The sequence below is a fragment of the Salmo salar genome, chromosome ssa01, assembly GCF_905237065.1.
Source record: "Salmo salar chromosome ssa01, Ssal_v3.1, whole genome shotgun sequence".
NCBI lineage: Eukaryota > Metazoa > Chordata > Actinopteri > Salmoniformes > Salmonidae > Salmo > Salmo salar.
This window is the reverse complement of record NC_059442.1, coordinates 124,691,220-124,717,229: the sequence shown is the minus strand read 5'-3', so window position 1 is coordinate 124,717,229 and position 26,010 is coordinate 124,691,220. Positions and strand designations below refer to the sequence as shown.

The 26,010-nt window shown below is 41.4% G+C and overlaps 1 protein-coding gene across 3 annotated transcripts in view; it reads right to left on the bottom strand.

The window, feature by feature from the left end:
- LOC106561439 (endoplasmic reticulum metallopeptidase 1) overlaps positions 1 to 26,010 on the bottom strand; it is a 51,826-nt gene that overhangs the window by 20,820 nt on the left and 4,996 nt on the right. For 2 of the 3 annotated variants that reach the window (XM_014125411.2, XM_014125407.2), the window contains exons 2-6: positions 19,287 to 19,582; positions 11,429 to 11,556; positions 11,124 to 11,229; positions 9,563 to 9,709; positions 5,308 to 5,400 (exon numbers count right to left, since the gene is read on the bottom strand). In XM_014125411.2, the coding sequence (XP_013980886.1) occupies positions 5,308 to 5,400; positions 9,563 to 9,709; positions 11,124 to 11,229; positions 11,429 to 11,556; positions 19,287 to 19,582 (770 nt within the window). The remainder of the gene's footprint in view (positions 1 to 5,307; positions 5,401 to 9,562; positions 9,710 to 11,123; positions 11,230 to 11,428; positions 11,557 to 19,286; positions 19,583 to 26,010) is intronic. The other variant, XM_014125420.2, reaches the window with a different exon arrangement.

The window sequence follows — 26,010 nt, the reverse complement described above, 5'->3', positions numbered from 1 at the left end:
TAAATTTGATTTGAGTTGTGCCATATAGTGTGCCACAATTTACACCAGCTATTACAGTGAAAAAATACCATGCTATTGTTTGAGGAGAGTGCACAAAAAAAATTACTTATCACGCAACTGGTTTGACATTCACCTCTGAAGGTAAATAAATGTACTTACATTCAGTAATCTTGCTCTGATTGGTCATCCTGAGGGTCCCAGAGATAAAATGTAGCATAGGTAAAATCTATTTTTATATTCAAATGTAGGAAATGGGTTCTACAGTTTGAACCCCTGCTGTCTTTTTTTTTGTTGATTTGGGTATGTCATATTAGGCGAAAATTGAAGAAAAAAAAAGGGTCAGATCCTTAAGAGGTTGGTGTATCGCTGCTCTGTCCCTTGGTACAGCTTTAGAATAAGTAGCTTTATCAAAGATACCATCTTGAACCTGGTTATAGTCTCCCGCCACCACTGTATTTCCACCAATGATTTCTCTCATAACCTTAACCTCATGAAAAAACCCAGGATCCTCCTTGTTTGGTGCATAAATATTACACTTAACCTTATTACCATTTACCAGAGCCTCAACACAAATCATTCTTTTTTCCTCATCCTGATGTTGCTTTAACATGACAAAATTCAATGTATGTTGTACCAAAATTGCAACACCATGTTTTTGCTTGAAAATAAGATATGAAATACCTGCCAAACCCAATCCCTTTTCAATTTAGCAGCCTCTGAATCAACCAATTTAGTTTATTGAATAAAAGCTATATCCACTTGTTGGGATTTGAGATAACATACACATTTCTTCCTCTTAATAGGATTCTGTGAACCGTTGATATTCCATAAAATGGTCTTTGTATATGTTTTAGACATTTATCAAACCTTTCATATTGGGTGTTAGAATTATATTGAAAATCAGTCATTTTTGGTGCTGTCATATATTATTACAACCTCAACATTGGTTGCGCTAAAAACACTTGCTTGAGCCATGAACCTAACCACACAACACAAAAAACAGTAACAACCACCCCACACAACACAAAACAATAACAACCAACCCACCCCTCTCCCTTTGTTTTTCTACTTGAAGAAAAAAGCCCTCCTCCACTTGGTCTGCTAGAGACCGCTTGTAACCGGGGAGAGTGTGAAATGTACATCCAACTCATGCAGCCTCCTTTTATCCGCGGTTCCTTGGTCATATCGGGAAACTATGATAGCTTGCAGTCCTTCCAAGCCACCTCTCTCTTCTCCCGATACATTCCCTTCGCAGAGGCCAGCACTCTTTATCTCCAGACCCCTGAGAAAGCGGATGATGATCAGTCTGGGCGGCTGATTCTCGTGTGGTATTGGTGCAAGGGAACCGTGGACTCGTTGAAGCTCAGATTCTACCAAATCCACCCCCAGAGCCTTCAAGATAATTTGTCTCACGCATTCCTCAGCTTGCCATCCTCCAGACCCTACTTGACTACTAAAAGTCTTAAAATGAGGTGCCTGTCTCGGTTAGCTGCATCCTGCACGGTTCTGTGGAGATCCTCATAAAGTTTGGCGTTCTTCTCAGCTTTCTTGATCAGTCGGTCATTATCATCCTCCCGCATTGATACCTGAATAACTGCCTCATCTAGCCTCTGTAATATGACCGATACATCTTCTTGCATATCCATCTGAGATTGCTTGACCTGAGAAACATCCGATTCAAGAACAGTGCCGACTACACCCATTTCTTCCATGGCCTTCTGTAGGGATAATTGCAAGGCCGACAACGAGCTGGGTTCTATGTTCTGCCCTTTCAACGTCATGCTTGCTGAAGTGCTAACAGAGCTATCCTTGTTAGCCACTGCGCTAGTGATCGTGCTACGTGTATGTGTTGAAGCTGAATTTAAAAAAACCGCAGACGATAAAACAAATAAAAGTAACTTTCCCCTCAACAATTATACTAAATTGACTATTCTATCGAACTTTGAGGAAATTGGGAGGGTTTTATCAGGAGGCTCCTTTCAGACAGCCACCCTGCTTCGCAGCATAACGACTCCAATTCTCTCTCCTTAAATATTTGTCATCTGATGTATTCGTTTTGGTCTCTGAATTGTTTTATTAAACTGTTAGCTACCAACTCCTGATATCAGGGCATAAAATCTGCAATCTGTGTCCTGAATTAGCCTATTGCGCATGTGAGCCCAGCATGTTTTCCCCGGTTTTCCCTGGCTAAATTAGCTGGCTAGCTGAACTATGCTAGCTTTCGTCCTCATTGCCAAACTTCATAAATACTGCACCCTCAACTTTAAAACTTCTTTGCTAGTTATACAATCATGTAACTAAGACATTTTCGGGAAAGAAACTTGAATAATTTCTTGTTTTGTTGAATAGTCAAGAATGGTTCGAGCGATCTGTCGTTTCGTAAAACAATGGTGGCAAAGGATATCATTGCTACTTAACGTGGATCCAAGTTCAGTTTTGAGATTCACCGGCGTCATTGGCGTAGGGTTAGCTAGATGTCTCTGACTGGTCTTGGAATTGTGACAACGGGCAGCCTATCCCCGCTTGGCTCGGTGTGATATGTAGTGATTTTGCCAGCACAGCCAGGTACCCTTAACCTTTTTTTAAATCTTATTTGTTGATTAAATCGGACTTTTATTAGTACAATGGGTAATCCAGGAATGTCATGTGCTGATTATAGACACTTAATAGCTCGTTTTTAAGTTTCAAAAGATTGCGACACCCCCACCCTTTGCCTCACAATGGTTTGATCCACTGCCAGTTCCTTAGCTTGCGAGGTAACGTAGAGGTCGTATCTACTGTCTGAAAGGCACTCAATGCACGTAACTGACGTGAGGTTAATCCAGTCAATCGCGCACACACACTAGCTGAATATGCAGAGCTAGCGCGCAAATATTAACTAATAAGCTAGCTAGTACCTATTCCATTTATGTGGCGTCGTCAAAGATGGAATCTTTGCTATCGTCAATTTATTCCAAGATCAGCATGCATGTAAGTTAGTGCTTCAAAGTCCCTGTGATAAGGTTAGCGATAAACTGAACAGAACTACACTCTCTTCTACCATTGTTTTAAATATATTTAATGGTCTCGTTGCAAAAGCTAAATTGTCGCAAGGGAACTTTTATTTATATATTTTATTTCACCTTTATTTAACCCGGGTAGCAAAGATTATAGCAAACACCACTGAATTGGTGCTCGCTAGCTTTGCAAATTCAGCTATTGTTAGAAGCCAGCCAATATGAAACAAACAATTAAAATTACAAAAGGTTGCAGCATATGTTGTGTAAATGGGGAACTCATACAGCTGTCAACTCTTGTCACTGCAATCCGTTTCACATTTGCTAGCTACCTTTTAGATCGAAGCCCATATAGAATGATAGAAGAAAAGATGATAGAAGCCCATCTCCTACTGTAAATAACCTACATACTGTGTGTGTGTAGCCAACCAGGTAGAAAAATGGCAGAAAAATGGCAGAAAAAAGACGGACATCAGAGTATTTTTCAGTACACCAAAACGCAAAGTAAGAACCCTAGTAGCCTAATATCTCAAAGACTAGTTGATAAAATGTTCATAAGAAAGAAATGAAATTCTAATGGAAATGTTTCACAATGATGTCATTAGGCAGAGCAGGCAACAGATGGCACACAGACAGCAGAGTTGGGGACAGATATGCAGGGACAGACTGGCAGAGACAGGGAGTCTCAGGTAAGTTTGTTGAGTCTTTGTTTGGCAACATTATGAAAGGTTCTCCATTTTTTTTACTTGTAAAATAGGAACATAATTGGAAAATGCCATGGATACCCCCACTCTCAACTTAAACTGGTGACTGAACTAAGATTTGTTAAAGGCAATGGTATTGCTGTTGTGATTAGTTGTGTAGTTTTGGGTACCGGTAGTTAGGAGTACGGCAAACACCTTATTTCTTTGGTTCCTCAATATACAGTTACCATATTAAACGTAGGCTATGTGTTACAGCACTACTTTTGGTGTCCCCCTCAGGAATTGTTCTTGAGAAAATGTAATGTAATTGTCCCCTCCAAAGTTGATATCAGATTTTCGCCCCTGGTTATCACTTTATATTTTTTTCTAAAGACAAGTTTTTGCTTTGTCATTATGTGGTATTGTGTGTAGATTGATGTGGGTGAAAACACGATTCAAATCAATTTTAGAATAAGGCTGTAACCTAACTAAATGTGGAAAAGTCAAGGGGTCCAAATACATTCCGAAGGCACTGTAGGCCTCCTGCCTATGTGATCATATGAACCAAATATTCAGAATAACTTCACAGTACAGTTTGTAAAGGAAAACACATTTTTCCTACCTTAGTTTTCAAAACCTGACCACAACAACACTCCCCATGTCAAATCCATTTAACGCCAGACAGTCAATTTCTGTCTCAAAGCCATGAACGGGCTTGTGGCAGTGACGTTTAGTCTTCTTCTAAAGCTGTTCTGAAGACTGGCTGTAGTGTCTACTTTTTCATTTTGAGTGTTAACTATAACCTGGGTGGCCTCTTCAGCCTCATCTACATTGCTTGCTGCCACCAAATACACCTTGATTCGGGCATGTTCAAAAACTTTTTTTCTGAGGGCTCTTTGTTTTTTTTGTCAGAGGCAGAGGATGTTACTGTACATTTGTCATCAAACTCAATTACCTTTTCTTATCCATTCCTTATTTGACTTTCCCACATTTCAAATTCAGTAGGGAGACGACTAGCCTAGGCTACGTGACGTGATCACATAGGGACCTCTTCACTAGTTGACCACCATAACCAAGACCTGTGTTAAGATCAGTTACTTACCCCACTGGCCCTCCCCATAACCTCTATGTAGAAATAAGAGAGCAAGACTGGAATCAGTGTGTTTCAGGATAGAATGATTACACAGAAGGATGATTTAAAATGGTCTTTCTGGGGGGAAATAACGTCAATCTACACAGAAAAATAACGAGGAGGGAACAAGATTTAACACTCATCGCTTTTATTAGAATGTTTACAGTGAGAACAGTGAAACAATAAAATCATCCGGCAAGAGGTACCGGATCCGGGTAAATAGGTGCTGAAACAAACAGTCAAATCTGAGAGGTGCAGGATCCTGTTCTGTCTCAAACTAAGCACTTGTAAACAGGCGTAGCCCACTATCCCTCGCTTAAACCCCACCAAAGTGGAGCTAAGCTGAGCCAGCCATGCAGCTGAGCCATCCAAACACCACGGTACCAGTCTTCTTCGACTCCCTGCAGCTTCAGATTGATGACGGAGAAACTGCCCTCCACCCACACAATCTTTGTTCTTATCTGAGAAGCACCGCTATATGGCCCAAAGTACTCACCTGCCCTCTGGATGGAGTCTGTCAGTATCCTGTCGGGTGTGTCGTACTTGGTGTGGTAGATGAAGCCGTTCTCAATGAAGGCTAAATCAATGCCTACAGACAGAGGAACATGAGTCACATTGGAGGAAAGACTCCAGGGAGAGTATAGGGGATGGAATTTACTAATTAGAGGCCGACCGATATAGTTTTTTGGGGTCCGATACCAATTTTGTGAGGGACAACTTACCGATATACAGTTGAAGTCGGAAGTTTACATACACTTAGGTTGGAGTCATTAAAACTCGTTTTTCAACCACTCCACAAATTTCTTGTTAACAAACTATAGTTTTGGAAAGTCGGTTAGCACATCTACTTTGTGCATGACACAAGTAAATTTTCCAACAATTTTTTACAGACAGATTATTTCACTTATTCACTGTATCACAATTACAGTGGGTCAGAAGTTTACATACACTAAGTTGACTGCGCCTTTAAACAGCTTGGAAAATTCCAGAAAATGATGTCATGGCTTTAGAAGCTTCTGATAGGCTAATTGACATAATTTGAGTCAATTGGAGGTATACCTGTGGATGTATTTCAAGGCCTATCTTCAAAATCAGTGGCTCTTTGCTTGACATCATGGGAAAAACAAAAGAAATCAGCCAAGACCTCAGAGAAAAAGATTGTAGAGAAAATAAATTGTAGACCTCCACAAGTCTGGTTCATCCTTGGGAGCCATTTCCAAACCCCTGAAGGTACCACGTTCATATGTACAAGCAATAGTACGCAAGTAGAAACACCATGGGACCACACAGCCATCATACCGCTCAGGAAGGAGACGCGTTCTGTCTCCTAGAGATGAACGCACTTTGGTGTGAAAAGTGCAAATCAATCCCAGAACAACAGCAAAGGACCTTGTGAACATGCTAGAGGAAACCGGTACAAAAGTATCTATATCGACAGTAAAACGAGTCCTATAATCGACATAAATCGGCATTTGGGGTGGCAGGTAGCCTAGTGGTTAGAGCGTTGGACTAAGATCGAATCCCCAAGCTGACAAGGTAAAGATCTTTCGTTCTGCCCCTGAACAAGGGAGTTAAGTTAAGTTAAGTTCCTAGGCCATAATTGAAAATAAGAATTTGTTCTTAACTGACATGCCTGGTAAAATAAAAATAAAATAACCTGAAAGGCCGCTCAGCAAGGAAGAAGCCACTGCTCCAAAACCGCCATAAAAAAGCCAGACTACAGTTTGCATCTGCACATGGGGACAAAGATTGTACTTTTTGGAGAAATGTCCTCTGGTCTGATGAAACAAAAATAGAACTGTTTGGCCATAATGACCATCGTTATGTTTGGAGGAAAAAGGGGGAAGCTTGCAAGCCGAAGAACACCATCCCAACCATGAAGCACGGGGGTGGCAGCATCATGTTGCAGGAGGGACTGGTGCACTTCACAAAATAGATGGCATCATGAGGTAGGAAAATGATGTGGATATATTGAAGCAACATCTCAAGACATCAGTCAACAAGTTAAAGCTTGGTTTTAAATGGGTCTTCCAAATGGACAATGACCCCAACCATACTTCCAAAGTTGTGGCAAAATGGCTTAAGGACAACAAAGTAAAGGTATTGGAGTGGCCATCACAAAGCCCTGACCTCAATCTCATAGAACATTTGTGGGCAGAACTGAAAAAGTGTGTGCGAGCAAGGAGGCCTACAAACCTGACTCAGTTACACCAGCTCTGTCAGGAGGAATGGGCCAAAATCTTCCCTGTTTTTCCTGTGGCTCAGTTGGTAGAGCATGGTGTGTGCAATGCCAGGGTTGTGGGTTCGATTCCCACGGGGGGCCAGTATAAAAAATAAAATAAAAAATAAAAATGCATGAAATGAAATGTATGTATTCACTAATGTAAGTTGCTCTGGATAAGAGCGTCTGCTAAATGACTAAAATGTAAAATTCAACCAACTTATTGTGGGATGCTTATGGAAGGCTACCCGAAACGTTTGACCCAAGTTAAACAATTTAAAGGCAATGCTACCAAATACTAATTGAGTGTATGTAAACTTCTGACCCACTGGGAATGTGATGAAAGAAATAAAAGCTGAAATAAATCAATCATTCGCCTTACTATTATTCTGACATTTCACATTCTTAAAATAAATTGGTGATCCTAACTGACCTAAGACAGGGAATTTTTACTAGGATTAAATGTCAGGAATTGTGAAAAACTGAGTTTAAATGTATTTGGCTAAGGCGTATGTAAACTTTCAACTGTTTCTGCCAATATACTGTTTTACAGCGGGGAAATTAAAGTGTAATTTTCCCACACTGATAATTCTCATAAATTGCCATTCAAAATAGCAATTGTCCAAGAAATATGATTCAAATGTTGACCTCTTACATTACAACAATAATGACATCACGAGAATGGGTGCAAATGATCAGATGAGCATGAAATTCCCTTTTTTCATCCTATTTATGGATATCTGTTATCGGTGGAATATCATCCGATATTGATATAACGGTAAGGCAAATATCGGACGATAATAAAATCGGGAGAAAATATAAAAAATATTTAGTGGGTATCGTAAGTATTCACCCCCTTGGATTTTTTCAGATTTTGTTGCGTTACAAAGTGGGATTGAAATACATTTCATTGTCATCTATCTACATAAAATACTCCATAAGGTCAAAGGGAAAAGAAAATTCAACAATTGTTTACAAATAAATAAAAAAATTATAACTGAAGTATAGGTGTTGTATTTACCCCCTTTGATTAGGCAAGCCTAAATTAATTCAGAACTCAAACACTTCGCTTAACAAATCACATAATAGCCTCCAGCCACCCTAGTCATAGACTGTTGTCTCTGCTACCGCACGGAAAGTGGTACTGGAGTGCCAAGTCTCGGTCCAAAAGGCTTCTTAACAGCTTCTACCCCAAGCCATAAGACTTTTGAACAGCTAATCAAATAGCTGCCCGGACTATTTGCATTAACCCCCCCCCCCCCCAATTTTTACATTATCTATGCAGTCACTTTATCTCTACCTACAAGTACATATTACCTCAAATACCTCGACTAACCTGTGCCCCCGTACATTGACTCTGTACCGGTACCCCCTGTATATAGCCTCGTTAATGTTATTTTATTGTTGCTCTTTAACTATTTGTTATTTTTCTTTTTTTTTTACTTCAGTTTATTTTAGTATTTTCTTACACTTATTTTTCTTAAAACTGCATTGTTGGTTAAGGGCCTGTAAGTAAACATTTCACTGTAAGGTCTACACGTGTTGTGTTCGGCGCATGTGACAAAGAACATTTGATTTGATTATAAGTTACATGGGCTCAGTGTGTGAAATAAAAGGGGTTGACATGATTTTTTTTATGACTACCCTTCCGCTGTCCCCCATATATACAACATCTGTAAAGTCCCTCAGTTAAGTATTGCATTTCCAGCACAGATTCAACTACAAAGACCAGGGAGCTTTTCAAAAGCCTCATAGAAGAGCAGTGATTGGTAGATGAGTAACAATAACAAATCAGACACTGAATCTCTCTTTAAGCATGGTCAAGTTAATAATGATGCTGTGGATTATGTATTTAACCACCCAGACACAAAGATAGTCATCCTTCTGAACTGAGCTGCAGGACAGTAAGGAAACTGCTCAGGGATGTCACCATGAGGCCATTGGTGATTTTAAAACAGCTACAGAGTTTAATGGCTGTGATAGGAGAAAAATGAGGATGGATTAACAACATTGTAGTAACTCCACAATAATGACCTAAATGGCAGAGTGAAAAGAATACAAATATACAGAATAAAAATATTCAAAAAACATGCATCCTGTAAATAAGCAAGGCACTAAAGTAATACTGCAAAAAAGCACAAAAGGAATATACTTTTTGGCCTAACTGCAAATCCTTATGTCTGGGGCAAGTCCAACACAACACATCAATGAGTAACTGCCTCCTTATTTTTAAACATGGTGGTGCCTGCGACATGGTATGGGTATGCTTGACATCAGCAAAGACTGGGGAGTTTTTCAGGATAAAAAAACGTGATGAGCTACGCAGTCTAAATGCTAGAGAAAAATCTGCTTCAGTCTGCTTTACACCAGACACTGTGAGAGGAATTAACCCTTCAGCAGAACAATAACCTATAACACAAGGCAATATAAATCTACATCGGAGTTGCTTACCAAGAAGACAGTGAATGTCCCAGAGTGACCAAATAACAGTTTTGAGTAAAATCTGCTTGATACTGAAGCTTTACCCGACCTGGAATGTTTCCAAAGTCCCTGTAGATGCGGAAGTCTGTGTCGGATGGGATCAACCTGCTCTGGAAGATTTCCTGTCCCACCACAGAAGCAAAGGGATGTTTGGCTGCATGGTTATAGGCCTGGATCAACCAGGGGTTCTCAGGACCTGTGTGTATCAATGAAGGTGAGACGAGAGAAGACAGACTTGTAAAAGATGTGAAAATATCACTTGTATACAGAATTCACCCTTTAAAGCAGGGGTAGGCAACTAGATTAAGCCGTGGGACGATTTTTGTCGGATCAAATGGTTGGGGGTCTGGAACATAATTATAATAATTTCTACACTGCAAAATGATCACAAATAAGTCCAAAAATAAATTATTGTATTTGAAAATAACAATTTCATATCTTGATTACATTGAGACACGATCACACATTTTATTTTACTAGTGGGAATACTTGGGAACAGATTTCTTAAATGAAACAAATGTTTAGATTCATTCCTGGTGATTTTACCAAAAACTAAAATCCCTGCAGGCCACCTGTTGCTGACCCCTGCTTTAAAGGATACAAAAACAATAGCAAGCAGCATATAAGGTAAGGTATTCAAATGTACAACAGCAGGCCAGTTTTTTTTCTGCCGCCAGTGAATTGTTTTTCCTAAAACACCTCTCCTCAAGTTGACATTTATGGGGACATTTGCATTTTTGCCAGGCAGTATAGTGCAACACAGCTCTATTCCGTCCCGAGGGGCAAGAAGGCTTGTTCAGCTGCTGATTCAGAGACACAGACACCTATATAAATATGTTTTCTAATTGGCCCAGTTCCTGAGTCGTGTTCATTAGGCAACAAACTGAAGAAAACTGACTGAAACTGGGTTAACTGAATTTGTCCCGACGTTCTTGATTTAGTTTTTTTATGTACTTATAATGAATTTTTTTACTTTACCCCCTTTTTCTCCCCAATTTCATGGTATCCAATTGGTAGTTACGATCTTGCCTCATCGCTGTAACTCCTCTACGGACTTGGGAGAGGTGAAGGTCAAGAGGCATGCGTCCTCCGAAACACGACCCTGCTAAGCCACACTGCTTCTTGACACACTGCTCGCTTAGCCCAGAAGCCAGCTGCACCAATGTGTCAGAGGAAACATCGTCCAACTGACGACCGAGGTCAGCTTGCAGGTGCTCGGCTCGCCACAAGGAGTTGCTAGAGAACGATGAGACAAGGAAATCCCGGCGACCAAACCCTCCCGTGTGCCATCCCATGGGGCTCCCGGCCACGGCCGGCTGTGACACAGCCTGGGATTGAACCCGAGGCTGTAGTGACGCCTCAGCACTGCGATGCAGTGCTTTAGACCGCTGCGCCACTCGGGAGCCCCCTATTTGTGTACTTGTTTGACATTTTACTGCATTATTAGGAGCTACTAACATAAGCATTTCGCTGTGCCCATTATAACATCTGCTAAACTGTGTATGCGACCAATAAACATTGATTTTAACTGACCCACCTGAATCCCTTTTTTGTTTGCAGTTGCAAAACATTTTGCTGCAGTGTGCCCTAATATAGATGTGTCCACAAACCTGTCTGGAACACCAACTCTTTGCCCCCCACCCCCACTGCCTCCAGGTTGATGAAGGCTCGGACCTGCTTGGCCCAGGGATGCTGAGTGATGAAGCCATGACTCGCCTAACATAGATAGAGTATAAAATATTTCACATTCCATATTACGCCATTGAATAGAATTTTACAAAGAACAAAAATGTGTCCTTGCACAAAAGAGGAATAGTATTTATGATTCTGGCTGAAACAAAATCGAAATGTGATTGTGAAATTCCTCTTAGTTGACCTGACCAGTGTTCACTACTGTCCCCAGTTTCTCTCTCACCTGCAGCAAGGTCTCCTCTGCTCCGTTGAAGAGGAACACCACCCCGTGTCGTAATGGAGTGGAGAGATTGGCCAGGGAGCGGAGCACCTCCAACATCACCGCACAGCTCACCGCATCATCACTTGCACCTGTCACACGCACAGGTGGCATGGGGTCATACACAAAAAAAATGCTGTCAGAATAGCTTTGCGCGCACATGTATATATAGTCTCGTAGAATCACACAGGTGTGTTTGTCAATATTGGCGAGCGAGATTAGTGTGTGTTTGCGTGTGCGCGCCTGTGCCAGTGAACGCTCTGCTGAAATTCCTACCTGGAGGGATGAATGCCTAATCACACAGTGGGAGCAACAGTGATCACTTAATGCCTAACTGTTACTGCCTAAACATCAGACAAGCTACACAGTGGGAGCAACAGTAGCCTAAGTCCACTTAGAACCGTTCATCAGAAAAGCTATTCAGCACTGCGCACCCAATGCATAGCCTGCCCTGTAGGTAAAATGCCCATCTCGTGCCAGATTCTGGTTCAGCGGTTGGTGCTGAAGACTCAGGACCACAAATCACCCCCGAAAATGCAAGGTCGAGTCCCGGTCCGGCCACTCACCCGTGTTGCCTTCTAAAGCTATTCCCATCTAATAAAAACTTTAAAAATACACTACAAGTAAAACAGAAGGAGGGTGGAATTCCACACTTAGGCCCTTTGTCCCGCAACCCAAAAAAATCACGTACCGCATTTTAATCAACAAATTCAAACAGCTAATTTACAAAAAAGGCAAATTTGTCCTGGATTTCAGTCAGACATTCCAACATGTCTATTTTGCAGTTAAGTTTTGCTATTGATGAGATATACACCCAGTTTGGCCAGTTTATTAGGCACTGGGTCGGACCTCTCTTTGCCTCCAGGACAGCCCAGATTCCTCGGGGCATGGAAACATTGCTCATTTGGAATCAAGGGACCTAACGTGTGCCAGGAAAACATACTCCACACCATTACACCACCAGCCGGTACTGTTGACACCTGGCAGGATGGGGCCATGGACTCATGCTGTTTACGCCAAATCCTGACTCTACAACAGGAACTGGGATTCATCGGAACAGGCAATGCTTTTCCACTCCTCAAATTGTCCAGTACTGGTGATCGTGGGTCCACTGGAGCTGCTTCTTCTTGTTTTTAGCTGATAGGAGTGGAACCTGGTGTGTTAGTCTGCTGCAATAGCCTATCTGTGAAAAGGACCAACAACTTTGTGCATTCCGAGATGCCTCAACAGTGGTACTGCACCGTTATTTTCCTCTTTGTGGACCACCTGTTAGCTTGCACAATTCTTGCCATTCTCCTTCGACCTCTCAATGAGTGGTTTTCGCCCACAGGACTGCCTCTGATAATGTTTTTTTGTTTGTCGCACCATTTTTCGGTAAACCCTAGACACGGTCGTGAAAAGCTCACGAGGCAGGCCATTTCTCAGCTCTTGGAACTGGCACGCCTGACACCGATGTTCATACCACGTTCAAAGTCGCTTAGGTCACTCATTTTGCCCATTCTAACAGTAACTGAATGCCTTGATGCCGGTCTGCCGGTCTGCCTGCTTTATATAGCAAGCCATGGCCACGTGACTCACTGTCTATAGGAGTGAACCATTTCTGTGAACGGGGTGGTGTACCTAAAACTGGCCACTGAGTGTACAGTACCAGTCAAAAGTTGACACACCTACTGATTCAAGAGTTTCTTTATTTTTACTATTTTCTACATTGTAGAATAATAATGAAGACATCAAAACTATAAAATGACACATGGAATCCTTTAGTAACCAAAAAAGTGTTAAATAATTGAAATATGTTTTATAGTTGAGATTCTTCAGAGTAGCAACCCTTTGCCTTGATGACAGCTTTGCATTCGCACCCCTTGACGTTTTCTACATTTTGTTACGTTACAGCTTCATTCTAAATGGATTAAATTGTTATTTTTCCTCCCTCAATCTACACACAATACCCATAATGACAAAGCAAAATAAGTTTTCAAAATTCTTGCAAATGTATTTAAAATAAAATATTACATTTACACAAGTATTCAGACCCTTTACTCAGTACTTTGTTGATGTACCTTTGGCAGCGATTACAGCCTCAAGTCTTCTTGTGTATGACGCTACAAGCTTGGCACACCTGTATTTGAAGAGTTTCTCCTATTCTTCTCTGCAGATCCTCTCAAACTCTGTCAGGTTGGATGGGGAGCGTCGCTGCACAGCTATTTTCAGTTCTCTCCAGAGATGTTCGATCGGGTTCAAGTCCGGGCTTTGGCTGGACCACTGAAGGACATTCAGAGACTTGTCTCGAAGCCACTCCTGTGTTGTCTTCGCTGTGTGCTTAGTCGTTGTCCTATTGGAAGATGAACCGTCGCCCCAGTCGGAGGTCCTGAGAGCTCTGGAGCAGGTTTTCATCAAGGATCTCTCTGTACTTTGCTCCGTTCATCTTTCCCTTGATCATGAATAGTCTCCCAGTCCCTGCAGCTGAAAAACATCCCCACAGCATGATGCTGCCTCCACCATGCTTCACCGTAGGGATGGTGCCAGGTTTCCTCCAGACGTGACGCTTGGCATTCAGGCCAAAGAGTTCCAAGCGGTCTGTCATGTGCCTTTTACTGAGGAGTGGCTCTGTCTGGCCGCTCTACCATAAAGGCCTGATTGGTGAAGTGCTGCAGAGATGGCTGTACTTCTGGAAGGTTCTCCCATCTCCACAGAGGAACTCTGGAGCTCTGTCAGAGTGACCATCAGGTTCTTGGTCACCTCCCTGAACGAGGCCCTTCTCCCCCAATTGCTCAGTTTGGCCAGACGGCCAGCTCTGGGAAGAGTCTTGGTGTTCCAAACTTCTGTGTTCTTGGGGACCTTCGATGCTGCAGAAATGTTTTGATACTCTTCCCCAGATCGGTGTCTCGACACAATCCTGTTTCAGAGCTCTACTGAAAATTCCTTTTAACTTCATGGATTGTTTTTTGCTCTGACATGCATGGTCAACTGTGGGACCTTATATAGACAGGTGTGTGCCTTTCCAAATCATGTCCAATCAATTGAATTTACCACAGGTGGACTCCAATCAAGTTGTATAAACATCAAGGATGATCAATGAAAAACAGGATGCACCTGAGCTCAATTGACACTCATAGAAAAGGGCCTGAATGTAAATAAGGTATGTTTTTTTTTATTTTAATACATTTGCTAAAATTTCTAAAAACCTGTTTCACTTTGTCATGGGGTATTTTGTGTAGATTGATGAGGAAAACTATTTATTTAATCCATTTTAGAATAAGGCTGTAACGTAACAAAATGTGGAAAATGTCAAGGGGTCTGAATACTTTCCGAATGCACTGCATAGGCCGCAACAGTAGATCTTCACCTGACTGAAGCAAGGCAACAGGTGTAAAGGCACGGGAAGCTCAACTCAAGAGTGTTGGTGGTTACTATGAGTCAGTGCCTGGAGCAGTGACAAAAAAACATGCAGATTAGTATGCTGATGAGAAGTACAAGTAGGGCCTACATCAAGATCATCTGATATAAGCTGTCAAGTCAGAACATATTATCTCTTTTAACATGCACAGCACACATCATATCCTTCTGAAAACCTCAGAGACACCATCAGCATCAAGGAGAGAGTAAGAGAGGGCTAGAGAGAGAGATGGGAATAAGAGGGAGAGAGAGAGAGTAATAGAGACACCATGACAGAGAGAGTGTGGGAGAGTAAGAGTAGAGAGCACATGAGAGAGATTGAGGGAATGTCAGAGAGAGTGTGGGAGAGTAAGAGAGAGAAAGACAGCGTAAGTGGGTGAATGTGTTAGAGTAAAGGCTTTTTCACACATAGTTGAGCTATAATTCAAATCAGAGTTTGACTATTTGTTACATTGTATTATTTGATCTGGGTGGTTTCACTTTGTCAAATGTCAAACAAACTTAAATTCCTTTGTGTGTGTGCCTGTGATAGTGACTTCTCTGCTGACATTCCTACCAGTGTGTGTTTGGTACACAGGGCCAACAGGTTATTGTTGCTTTTTATTCTATTCATGGAATATGTTCATGTGCTCAGTAAAAATTGTTGAAATTAAAGCATGTTGCGTTTTATATTTTTGTTACTGAGTTACAGTTCAGATAAGGAAATCAGTCAATTGAAATAAATTCATTAGGCCCTAATCTAAGCCAGATGTGGAGGTCCTGGCCTGGTGTGTAACGGTTGTGAGGCCAGTGGGAAGTACTGCCATATTCTCTAAAATGGCTTATGGTAGAGAAATTAACATTCAATTCTCTGGCAACAGCTCTGGTGGACATTCCTGCAGTCAGCATGCCAATTGGACGCTCCTTCAAAACTTGAGACATATGTGGCATTGGGTTGTGTGACAAAACTGCACATTTTAGAGTGGCCTTTTATTGTCCCCAGCACAAAGGTGCACCTGTGTAACGATCATGTGGTTTAGTCAGCTTCTTGATATGCCACACCTGTCAGGTGGATGGTATGGTGGGAAATTTATAAACTCTGTTTTGCACATACGCCTTAAAACTGTACATTTCCACTGTTTGCTTCTGTCATGTAAGAAGAAGCTAGAGTTCTTCCACTCTTGTTTTTGCGGCCCAAGACAAAGGGCCGTCTGTGTGATCAGTTTTTGGTCCATCCTGTTCTTTTCATATCTTTCAAGGGCACAGCTGTGTGGAGATATGAAGAGGCTAGCTTGAGCAGCAGCAACTAGATAGCGTAAAAACAAGTGATAACGCCAGTTTTGTAACTAACTATGTTCCCACCAGACTCTCACACATCTGCTAAACTGCCACGTAGACAAAGCTTATAAAAGCTGAGACCCAAATCTTGTTGGTTGGGCTCTTAACTCTACACCATTGAGTGAAATTTTAACTGCTCCAGAATTGTTATTTGAAGTCTTCTTTTCTGGTTAGAATTTCCACAACAATGGCAAAGAAGAAATGCTCACCAACATCGATGTAAACAAATTTGTGCAAAAATGTGAGAGAAATTAGCTTTTTGTGAATATGGAAAATCTCTGGGATCTTTTATTTCAGCTCATGAAACATGGGACCAACACTTTCCATGTTGTGTTTATATTTTTGTTCAGTATAGATGTCCACATATACACTGAGTGTACAAAACAGGATCCATCACTCCTTTAAAAAAAATGCTCTTTAGGCCGCTCAGCAAGGAAGAAGCCACTGCTCCAAAACCGCCATAGAAAAGCCAGACTACGGTTTGCAACTGCACATGGGGACAAAGATCGTACTTTTTGAAGAAATGTCCTCTGGTCTGATGAAACAAAAATAGAACTGTTTGGCCATAATGGCCATCATTATGTTTGGAGGAAAACTGGGGAGGCTTGCAAGCCGAAGAACACCATCCCAACCGTGAAGCACGGGGGTGGCAGCATCATGTTGTGGGGGTGCTTTGTTGCAGGAGGGTCTGGTGCACTTCACAAAATGGATGGCATCATGAGGTAGGAAAATTATGTGGACATTTTGAAGCAACATCTCAAGACATCAGTCAGGAAGATAAAGCTTACTCTGGACCCTGATCTCTCTTTTGAAGAACATATCAAGACTGTTTCAAGGACAGCTTTTTTCCATCTACGTAACATTGCAAAAATCAGAAATTTTCTGTCCAAAAATGACGCAGAAAAATTAATCCATGCTTTTGTTACTTCTAGGCTGGACTACTGCAATGCTCTACTTTCCGGCTACCCGGATAAAGCACTAAATAAACTTCAGTTAGTACTAAATACGGCTGCTAGAATCCTGACTAGAACCAAAAAATTTGATCATATTACTCCAGTGTTAGCCTCCCTACACTGGCTTCCTGTTAAGGCAAGGGCTGATTTCAAGGTTTTACTGCTAACCTACAAAGCATTACATGGGCTTGCTCCTACCTATCTTTCCGATTTGGTCCTGCCGTACATACCTACACGTACGCTACGGTCACAAGACGCAGGCCTCCTAATTGTCCCTAGAATTTCTAAGCAAACGGCTGGAGGTAGGGCTTTCTCCTATAGAGCTCCATTTTTATGGAATGGTCTGCCTACCAATGTGAGAGACGCAGACTCAGTCTCAACCTTTAAGTCTTTACTGAAGACTTATCTCTTCAGTAGGTCCTATGATTAAGTATAGTCTGGCCCAGGAGTGTGAAGGTGAACGGAAAGGCTGGAGCAACGAACCACCCTTGCTGTCTCTGCCTTGCCGGTTCCCCTCTTTCCACTGGGATTCTCTGCCTCTAACCCTTTTACAGAGGCTGAGTCACTGGCCTACTGGTGTTCTTCCATGCCGTCCATGGGAGGGGTGCGTCACTTGAGTGGGTTGAGTCACTGACGTGGTCTTCCTGTCTGGGTTGGCGCCCCCCCCTTGGGTTGTGCCATGGCGGAGATCGTTGTGGGCTATACTCGGCCTCGTCTTAGGACGGTAAGTTGGTGGTTGGAGACATCCCTCTAGTGGTGTGGGGGCTGTGCTTTGGCAAAGTGGGTGGGGTTATATCCTGCCTGTTTGGCCCTGTCCGGGGTATCATCGGATGGGGCCACAGTGTCTTCTGATCCCTCCTGTCTCAGCCTCCAGTATTTATGCTGCAGTAGTTTATGTGTCGGGGGCTAGGGTCAGTCTGTTACATCTGGAGTATTTCTCTTGTCTTATCCGGTGTCCTGTGTGTATTTAAATATGCTCTCTCTAATTCTCTCTTTCTCTCTTTCTGTCTTTCTCTCGGAGGACCTGAGCCCTAGGACCATGCCTCAGGACTACCTGGTATGATGACTCCTTGCTGTCCCCAGTCCACCTGGCCGTGCTGCTGCTCCAGTTTCAACTGTTCTGCCTGCGGCTATGGAACCCTGACCTGTTCACCGGACGTGCTTGTTGCACCCTCGACAACTACTATGATTATTATTATTTGACCATGCTGGTCATTTATGAACATTTTAACATTTTAACATTTTGACCATGTTCTGTTATAATATCCACCCTGCACAGCCAGAAGAGGACTGGCCACCCCTCATAGCCTGGTTCCTCTCTAGGTTTCTTCCTAGGTTTTTGGCCTTTCTAGGGAGTTTTTCCTAGGGAGTTTTTCCTAGCCACCGTGCTTCTTTCACATGCTTTGCTTGCTGTTTGGGGTTTTAGGCTGGGTTTCTGTACAGCACTTTGAGAATATCAGCTGATGTACGAAGGGCTATATGAATAAATTTGATTTGATTTGATTTGAAAGCTTGGTCACAAATGGGTCTTCCAAATGGACAATGAAACCCAAGCATACTTCCAAAGTTGTGGCAAAATGGCTTAGGGACAACAAAGTCAAGGTATTGGAGCGGCCATCACAAAGCCCTGACCTCAATCCTATAGAAAATGTGTTGGCAAAACTGAAAAAGCGTGTGCAAGCAAGGAGGCCTAGAAACCTGACTCAGTTACACCAACTCTGTCAGGAGGAATGGGCCAAAATTCACTCAACTTATTGTGGAAAGCTTGTGGAAGGCTACCTGAAACATTTTACCCAAGTTAAACAATTTCAATGCTACCACATACTAATTGAGTGTATGTAAACTTCTGACCCACTGGGAATGTGATGAAAGAAATAAAAGCTGAAATAAATCATTCTCTCTTCTATTATTCTGTCATTTCACATTCTTAAAATAAAGTGGTGATCCTAACTGACCTAAAACAGGGAATTTTTACGAGGATTAAATGTCAGGAATTGTGAAAAACTGAGCTTAAATGTATTTGGCTAAGGTATGTAAACTTACGACCTCAACTATATATATATATATATATATATATATATATATATATATATATATAGTCAGTAGAGTTGTGAGTAACATAATGAAAAATACAAATATGTTGTATTGTACTGTACCTGGACTGTTGGCCACAGTATCAAAGTGGCAATTGGCCAGCATGAGGTGCTGAGCCCCAGCCTTGGGCTCCAGACGGACAGCAATGTTGCTGACCTTACAGTAGGATGTGAACCCTCCCGGGATCTTGTAGGAGCCTGTGGGTCTCTGTACGTCCACAGTGACAGAGTTGGGTCCTGAGGCGCTAATGGCCTTGATGTGCTCTATCTGCTCCAGCAGGAAGTTTACCGTTAGGACCTCGTTCTCTCGGCTGCCCACGGGACGGGGACCAACACTGGTGATGCGCTCCAGGTGCTTCCTGGTACCAGACAAGGCATACAGGGAGTCAGCAAATATGCTGAGGTATGGCCATATCCATGTACAAGGACCCATGAGCACCAACATGTGAAGTACATAGGAGCATGTCAAATTTGGGTGTAAAATGAAAGCTAGGCAAAGGCTTTGATTTCTTGTCAAACAAATGGAAAGGGGTTCAAAAAACATAAAAATGTGTTAAAAAGGTATTAGAAATATATCAAAACACAATAATGTTGAAGTCCCCTGCCAACTAATAAACGCAACATGTGTTGGTCCTATGTTTCATGAGCTGAAATAAAACATCATGGATAATTTCTCTATGCACTTTATTTCTCTCAAATTTGGTGCACAAATTAGTTTACATCCCTGTTAGTGAGCATTTCTCCTTTGCCAAGATAACTTCTTGATATGCCACACCTGTCAGGTGGATGGACTGATTAAACAGGTGCACCTTGCGCTGGGGACAATAAAAGGCCACTCTAAAATGTGCAGTTTTGTCACAACACACAACAGATGTCACAAGTTGAGGGAGCTTGGAATTGGCATGCTGACTGCAGGAATGTCCATCAGAGCAGTTGCCAGATCATTTAATGTTAATTTCTCTACCATAAGCTGCCTCCAATATCGTTTTAGAAAATTTGGTAGTACATCCAACTGACCTCATAACCGCAGAAAACATGTAACCACACCAGGCCAGGACCTCCACATCCGGCTTTTTCACCTGTGGGATCGTCTGAGACCAGCCACCAAGACAGCTGATGAAACTGTGGGTTTCTCATCTGCGTGCTCGTCGTCCTCAACAGGGTCTTTACCCCATTGCAGTTCGGCGTCGTACCCGACTTGATGGCCAATGGCACCATGGAGAACTGAGCTCTTCATGAATTAATCCCAGTTTCAACTGTACCGGGCAGACGGCATGTATGGCGTCGTGTGGGCAAACGGCTTGCTGATGTCAACGTTGTGAACAGGGCACCATGGTGGCAGTGGGGTTATGGTATGGGCAAGCATAAGCTGCAGGCTTATAATTTAATTTTATCGATGGCAATTTGAATGCACAGATAGACCGTGACGAGATCCTGAGGCCCATTGTTGTGCCATCATCTGCCACCATCACCTCATGTTTCAGCATTCAGCATGATAATGCACGGCCCCATGTCACAAGGGTCTGTACTCTGTACACAATTCCTGGAAGCTGAAAAAGTCCCCGTTCTTCCATGGCCTGCATACTCACCAGACATGTCACCAATTGAGCATGTCCCCTGCAAGACCCAGAGTTACCTCTGCTGCAGAGGTTAAGTTCATTAGAGTTACCAGCCTCAGAAAATGCTGCCCAAATAAATGCTTCACAGAGTTCAAGTAACAGACACATCTCAACATCAACTGTTCAGAGGAGACTGCGTGAATCAGGTCTTCATGGTCGAATTGCTGCAAAGAAACCACTATTAAAGGACACCAATAAGATGAAGAGACTTGCATGGGCCAAGAAATACGAGCAATGGACATTAGACATTCAACTCGAAAGCCCAGGAAAATGAACAGGTACAGTAGGCGACAATACTGTAAAGTAGGCCTAATAATGCAAAAAATAATGCATGAATAAATCGACTGCTGGTCTTTACTGTATGCTGCACATTTTTACATTGTATTCCATTTCCAATGAGATTATTCAAGCCGTCGACTCACTGATGAATGAAGATGATGAGCGATCGGCAAAGGCCATCTGTAATCGGCTAGCATCATGGCACAATATCAACATCGCTCTAATCACAGTCAGAAGACAGTTGAAGAAACTTGCGTGGATTTATGGAAAGGCTCGGTAAGAAATGTTTTTTATTTTTGTATTTTATTCTCTGAACATTAACCATGTGTTTGCTTGTTTTGTACTGTTCTGTAGTTTTGGCCCAATGATTCGTCTGACAAACAAAGAACGAATCAACCGTGGCCCTTGAGCAATTTGCTCAAAATTGCTACAGAAAAAAAGGAAGAAGATCAAGCAAGCCGAGTCCCAAGCATCTGCTCAAACTCCATGTGTGGGAGGCAATTTCTCACCAGGGACCAAGCCCATATTTGATTTTTGATGGTAAGTTCAGCTATTTACAAAGAAAAAGGTACATCAAATATTGTAGCCTACACCTCACGGACTGTTATGTTTTCAACAATAATTCACTGTTGCCTCCTTTTTCAGGTATCATGACTCGATTTCTTTGAGGAACAAATCATCAAGAGATATGCTGGACCCTATGTCAGAGAGGTGTTTCTGGGACCACATTGTTTCTTTTAAAGGTAGGATTATAGCAATATTTTGTTATGTTTATTACATGTATATTTCTAGTATTGTATTTTTCTTCTCCGAATGCAGACAATGACCCAAAACACACTGCCGCCTGGGTTTGCATTGCAAATGAGGGCATAAACTGGGTCAAAATGCCAACAGAGTATGTAGACCTTTATGTAGTAAAATAATGGTTAAATTAAATAATAAAATGACCTACAACACCTACGGTAGACCTACAGTATATCTACAAATATATATTTTTTAATCTCTACATGTAGGTCTCCTGATTTAAAGCCGATGGAACTTGTTTGGCATCAACTGAAAACATTCATCCGTAACTCTGCCAAGCCTACAAGCAAAGATGAACTGGTCAAGGCCTTCAAGACGTTTTGGCTAGAGAAATTGACGATACAACAATGCAATAAATACATTGATCTTCTCAGCAAGGTTTTAGCTGTGGTTTTCTCATCATTTTGTTAACGAAAGCATAAAGATTTTGATGAAGAAATAATGTACTGCTGTTTTGAGTTAGAAATGTAACACTTTAGAGTACTTAAGCATCGAATAAATTGCAAGTTGAGGGATCTATTGTCCTGCTAATAGGAAACATTGTTTGCATGATAGGCTACACCTGTTTTCAAAATGCCTCCAGTTGTCAATCACTACTGTATATAAAAAACACAGCATCTTGTTTACATTCTTTATTGTAACCACAATGTCACAAATAATTTGTATCTACATTTACAATTACTTTTAGAGTTTGGGATTTACAAATGTGCGCTTTTCATTATTACTTACATTGCACGTTCGAACTAAAACAGACTTTTTTCCTTTAAATGATTGTTTTATGTAGGATGCTACATTTTTGACCAGTCGCAACTGTAAGTAGGCCTAATAAAAAAAATCCTACTTCTATTAGGCTGTTAAGCCTCATAGCCTACCTCAGCCAGTTAAGTTATTTTATATACAGGGGCAAGAAAAAGTATGTGAAGCCTATGAAATTACCTGGATTTCTGCAGAAATTGGTCATAAAATTTGATCTGATCTTCGTCTAAGTCACAACAATAGACAAACACAGTGTGCTTAAAACCTGTCTGGGCTAGGGGGCAGTATTTTCACTTTTGGATGAAAAGCGTGCCCAGAGTAAACGGCCTAATACTCGGGCCCAGAGTCAAATATTTGCAAATTATTATTAGATTTGGATAGAAAACACAAAAGTTTCCAAAACTGTTTGAATGATGTCTGTGAGTATAACAGAACTCATATGGCAGGCAAAAACCTGAGAAAAATACAACCAGGAAATGGAAATCTGATGCCTGTAGTCATTTCAAGTCATTGACTTTCTAACACACAGTGACTTAGGGTTCAGTTTGCACTTCCTAAGGCTTCCACTAGATGTCAACAGTCTTTAGAAAGTTGTTTGAGGCTTTTACGGTAAACACAGAGCGAACAAGAGGACATGGAAGTAGATGACTCAGAAAATAACATGGCTTTCTGACGCTCGTTCACGTGAGGTGGTAGCTGTGTTCCAAAACGTTTTTCAAGACATTGCAATCGTCCGTTTGGAATATTATTGAAGTTCTAAGATAAAAAGGCTCTAAAGATTGATGCTATACAACGTTTGACATGTTTGAACGAACGTAAATACAACTTTTTTTGACTTTTTATTGTGACATTTTCCGCGCGCTTCCTACACTTGGAGTAGCTTACTGAACGCGCAAACAACAAGGGGGTATTTCAACATAAATTATGGACTTTATCGAACAACATTTATTGTGGACCTGGGATCCCTGGAAGTGCCTTCTGATGAAGATTATTAAAAGTAAGTGAATATTTCTAATGCTATTTATGATTTTAGATGACTCAAATGGCGGGTATCTGTATTGCCTAGTGTATTTTTCTGAGCGAAGTACTCAGATTATTGCAAAGTGTGCTTTCCTCGTAAAGCTTTTTTGAAATCTGTCACAGCGTTTGCATTCAGGAGATGTTAATCTATAATTCTTTGAATAACAGTTTAATATTTTATCAACGTTTATAATGAGTATTTTTGTAAATTGATGTGCCCTTTCACCGGCAGTTTTGGGGGAAATACTTTTTCTGAACGTCACGCGCCAATGTAAAATAGGGTTTTTGGATATAAATATGAACTTGATAGAACAAAAAATGCATGTATTGTCTAACATTATGTCCTAGGAGTGTCATCTGATGAAGATTGTCAAAGGTTAGTGCATAATTTTAGCTGGTTTTCTGCTTTTGGTGACGCCTGTCCTTGCATTGAAAATGGCTGTGTGTAATTTTGTCTATGTACTGTCCTAACATAATCTAACTTTATGCTTTCGCCGTAAAGCCTTTTTGAAATCGGACAATGTGGTTGGATTAAGGAGATGTTTATCTTTCAAATGGTGTAAAAGAAATTTGAATTATGACATTTTGTTGTTTTCGAATTTGGCGCTCTGATTTTTCACTGGCTGTTGAATAGTGTGAACCGTGGGTGGGACGGTAGCGTCCCACGTAGCCTTGAGAAGTTAAACTAATAACACACAAATTATTGTATTTTTCTTGTCTATATTGAATACATCATTTAAACATTCACGGTGTAGGTTGGAAAAAGTATGTGAACCCCTAGGCTAATGACTTCTCCAAAAGCTAATTGGAGTCAGCTAACCTGGAGTCCAATCAATGAGATGAGATTGGAGATGTTGGTTAGAGCTGCCCTGCCCTATAAAAACTCACACAATTTGAGTTTGCTATTCACAAGAAGCATTGCCTGATGTGAACCATGCCTTGAAGAAAAGAGATCTCAAAAGACCTAAGATTAAGAATTGTTGACTTGTATAAAACAGGAAATGGTTACAAAAGTATCTCTAAAAGCCTTGACATTCATCAGTCCATGGTAAGACAAATTGTGGACTGTTGCTACTCTCCCCAGGAGTGGCCGTCCTCCAAAGATGACTGCAAGAGCATAGTGCAGAATGCTCAATGAGGATAAAGAAGAATCCTAGAATGTCAGCTAAAGACTTACATAAATCTCTGGGGACGATTCTACAATACGTAAAATACCAAACAAGAATGGTGTTCATGGGAGGACACAACGGAAGAAGCTATTGCTGTCCAAAAAAAACATTGCTGCAAGTCTGAGGTTCGCAAAAGAGCACCTGGATGTTCAACAAACCAAAGTTTATTTGTCACGTGCGCCGAATACAACAGCTTACTTACAGGCTCTAACCAATAGTGCGAAAAAAGAGGTATGTGTGTGCGTAGCTAAGTAAAGAAATAAAACAACAGTAAAAAGACATTTGAAAATAACAGTAGCAAGGCTATATACAGACACTGGTTAGTCAGGCTTATTGAGGTAGTATGTATATGTAGGTATGGTTAAAGTGACTATGCAAATATGATGAACAGAGAGTAGCAGTAGTGTAAAAAGTGCTACTGGCAAAATATTCTGTGGACAGATGAGTTGTTTGGAAGGAACACACAACACTATGTGTGGAGAAAAAAAAGGCACAGAACACCAACATCAAAACCTCATCCCCACTGTAAAGTATGGTGGAGGGAGCATCATGGTTTGGGGCTGCTTTGTTGTGCCAGGGTCTGGACAGCTTGCTATCGTCAATGGGAAAATGTATTCCCAAGTTTATCGAGACATTTTGCAGGAGAATGTTAGGCTATCTGTGCGCCAATTGAAGCTCAACAGAAGTTGGGTGATGCAACAGGACAACGACAAAAAACAAGTAAATCAACAACAGAATGGCTTCAACAGAAGAAAATATGCCTTCTGGAGTGGCCTAGTCAGAGTCCTGACCTCAACCCGATTGAGATACTGTGGCATGACCTCAAAAGAGCAGTTCACACCAGACATCCCAAGAATATTGCTGAATTGATCAAGTTTGAGGAATTGTCCAGAATTGTCCAAAATTCCTCCTGACCGTTGTGCAGGTCTGATCCGCAACTACAGAAGGTTACTGCTGCAAAAAGGAGGGTCAACCAGTTATTAAATCCAAGGGTTCACATACTTTTCCCACCCTGCACTGTGAATGTTTACAGTCTGTTCAATAAAAACAAACATAATTGTTTGTGTGTTATTAGTTTGAGCAGACTGTGTTTGTCTATTGTTGTGACTTAGAGGAAGATCAGATACAATTTTATGATCA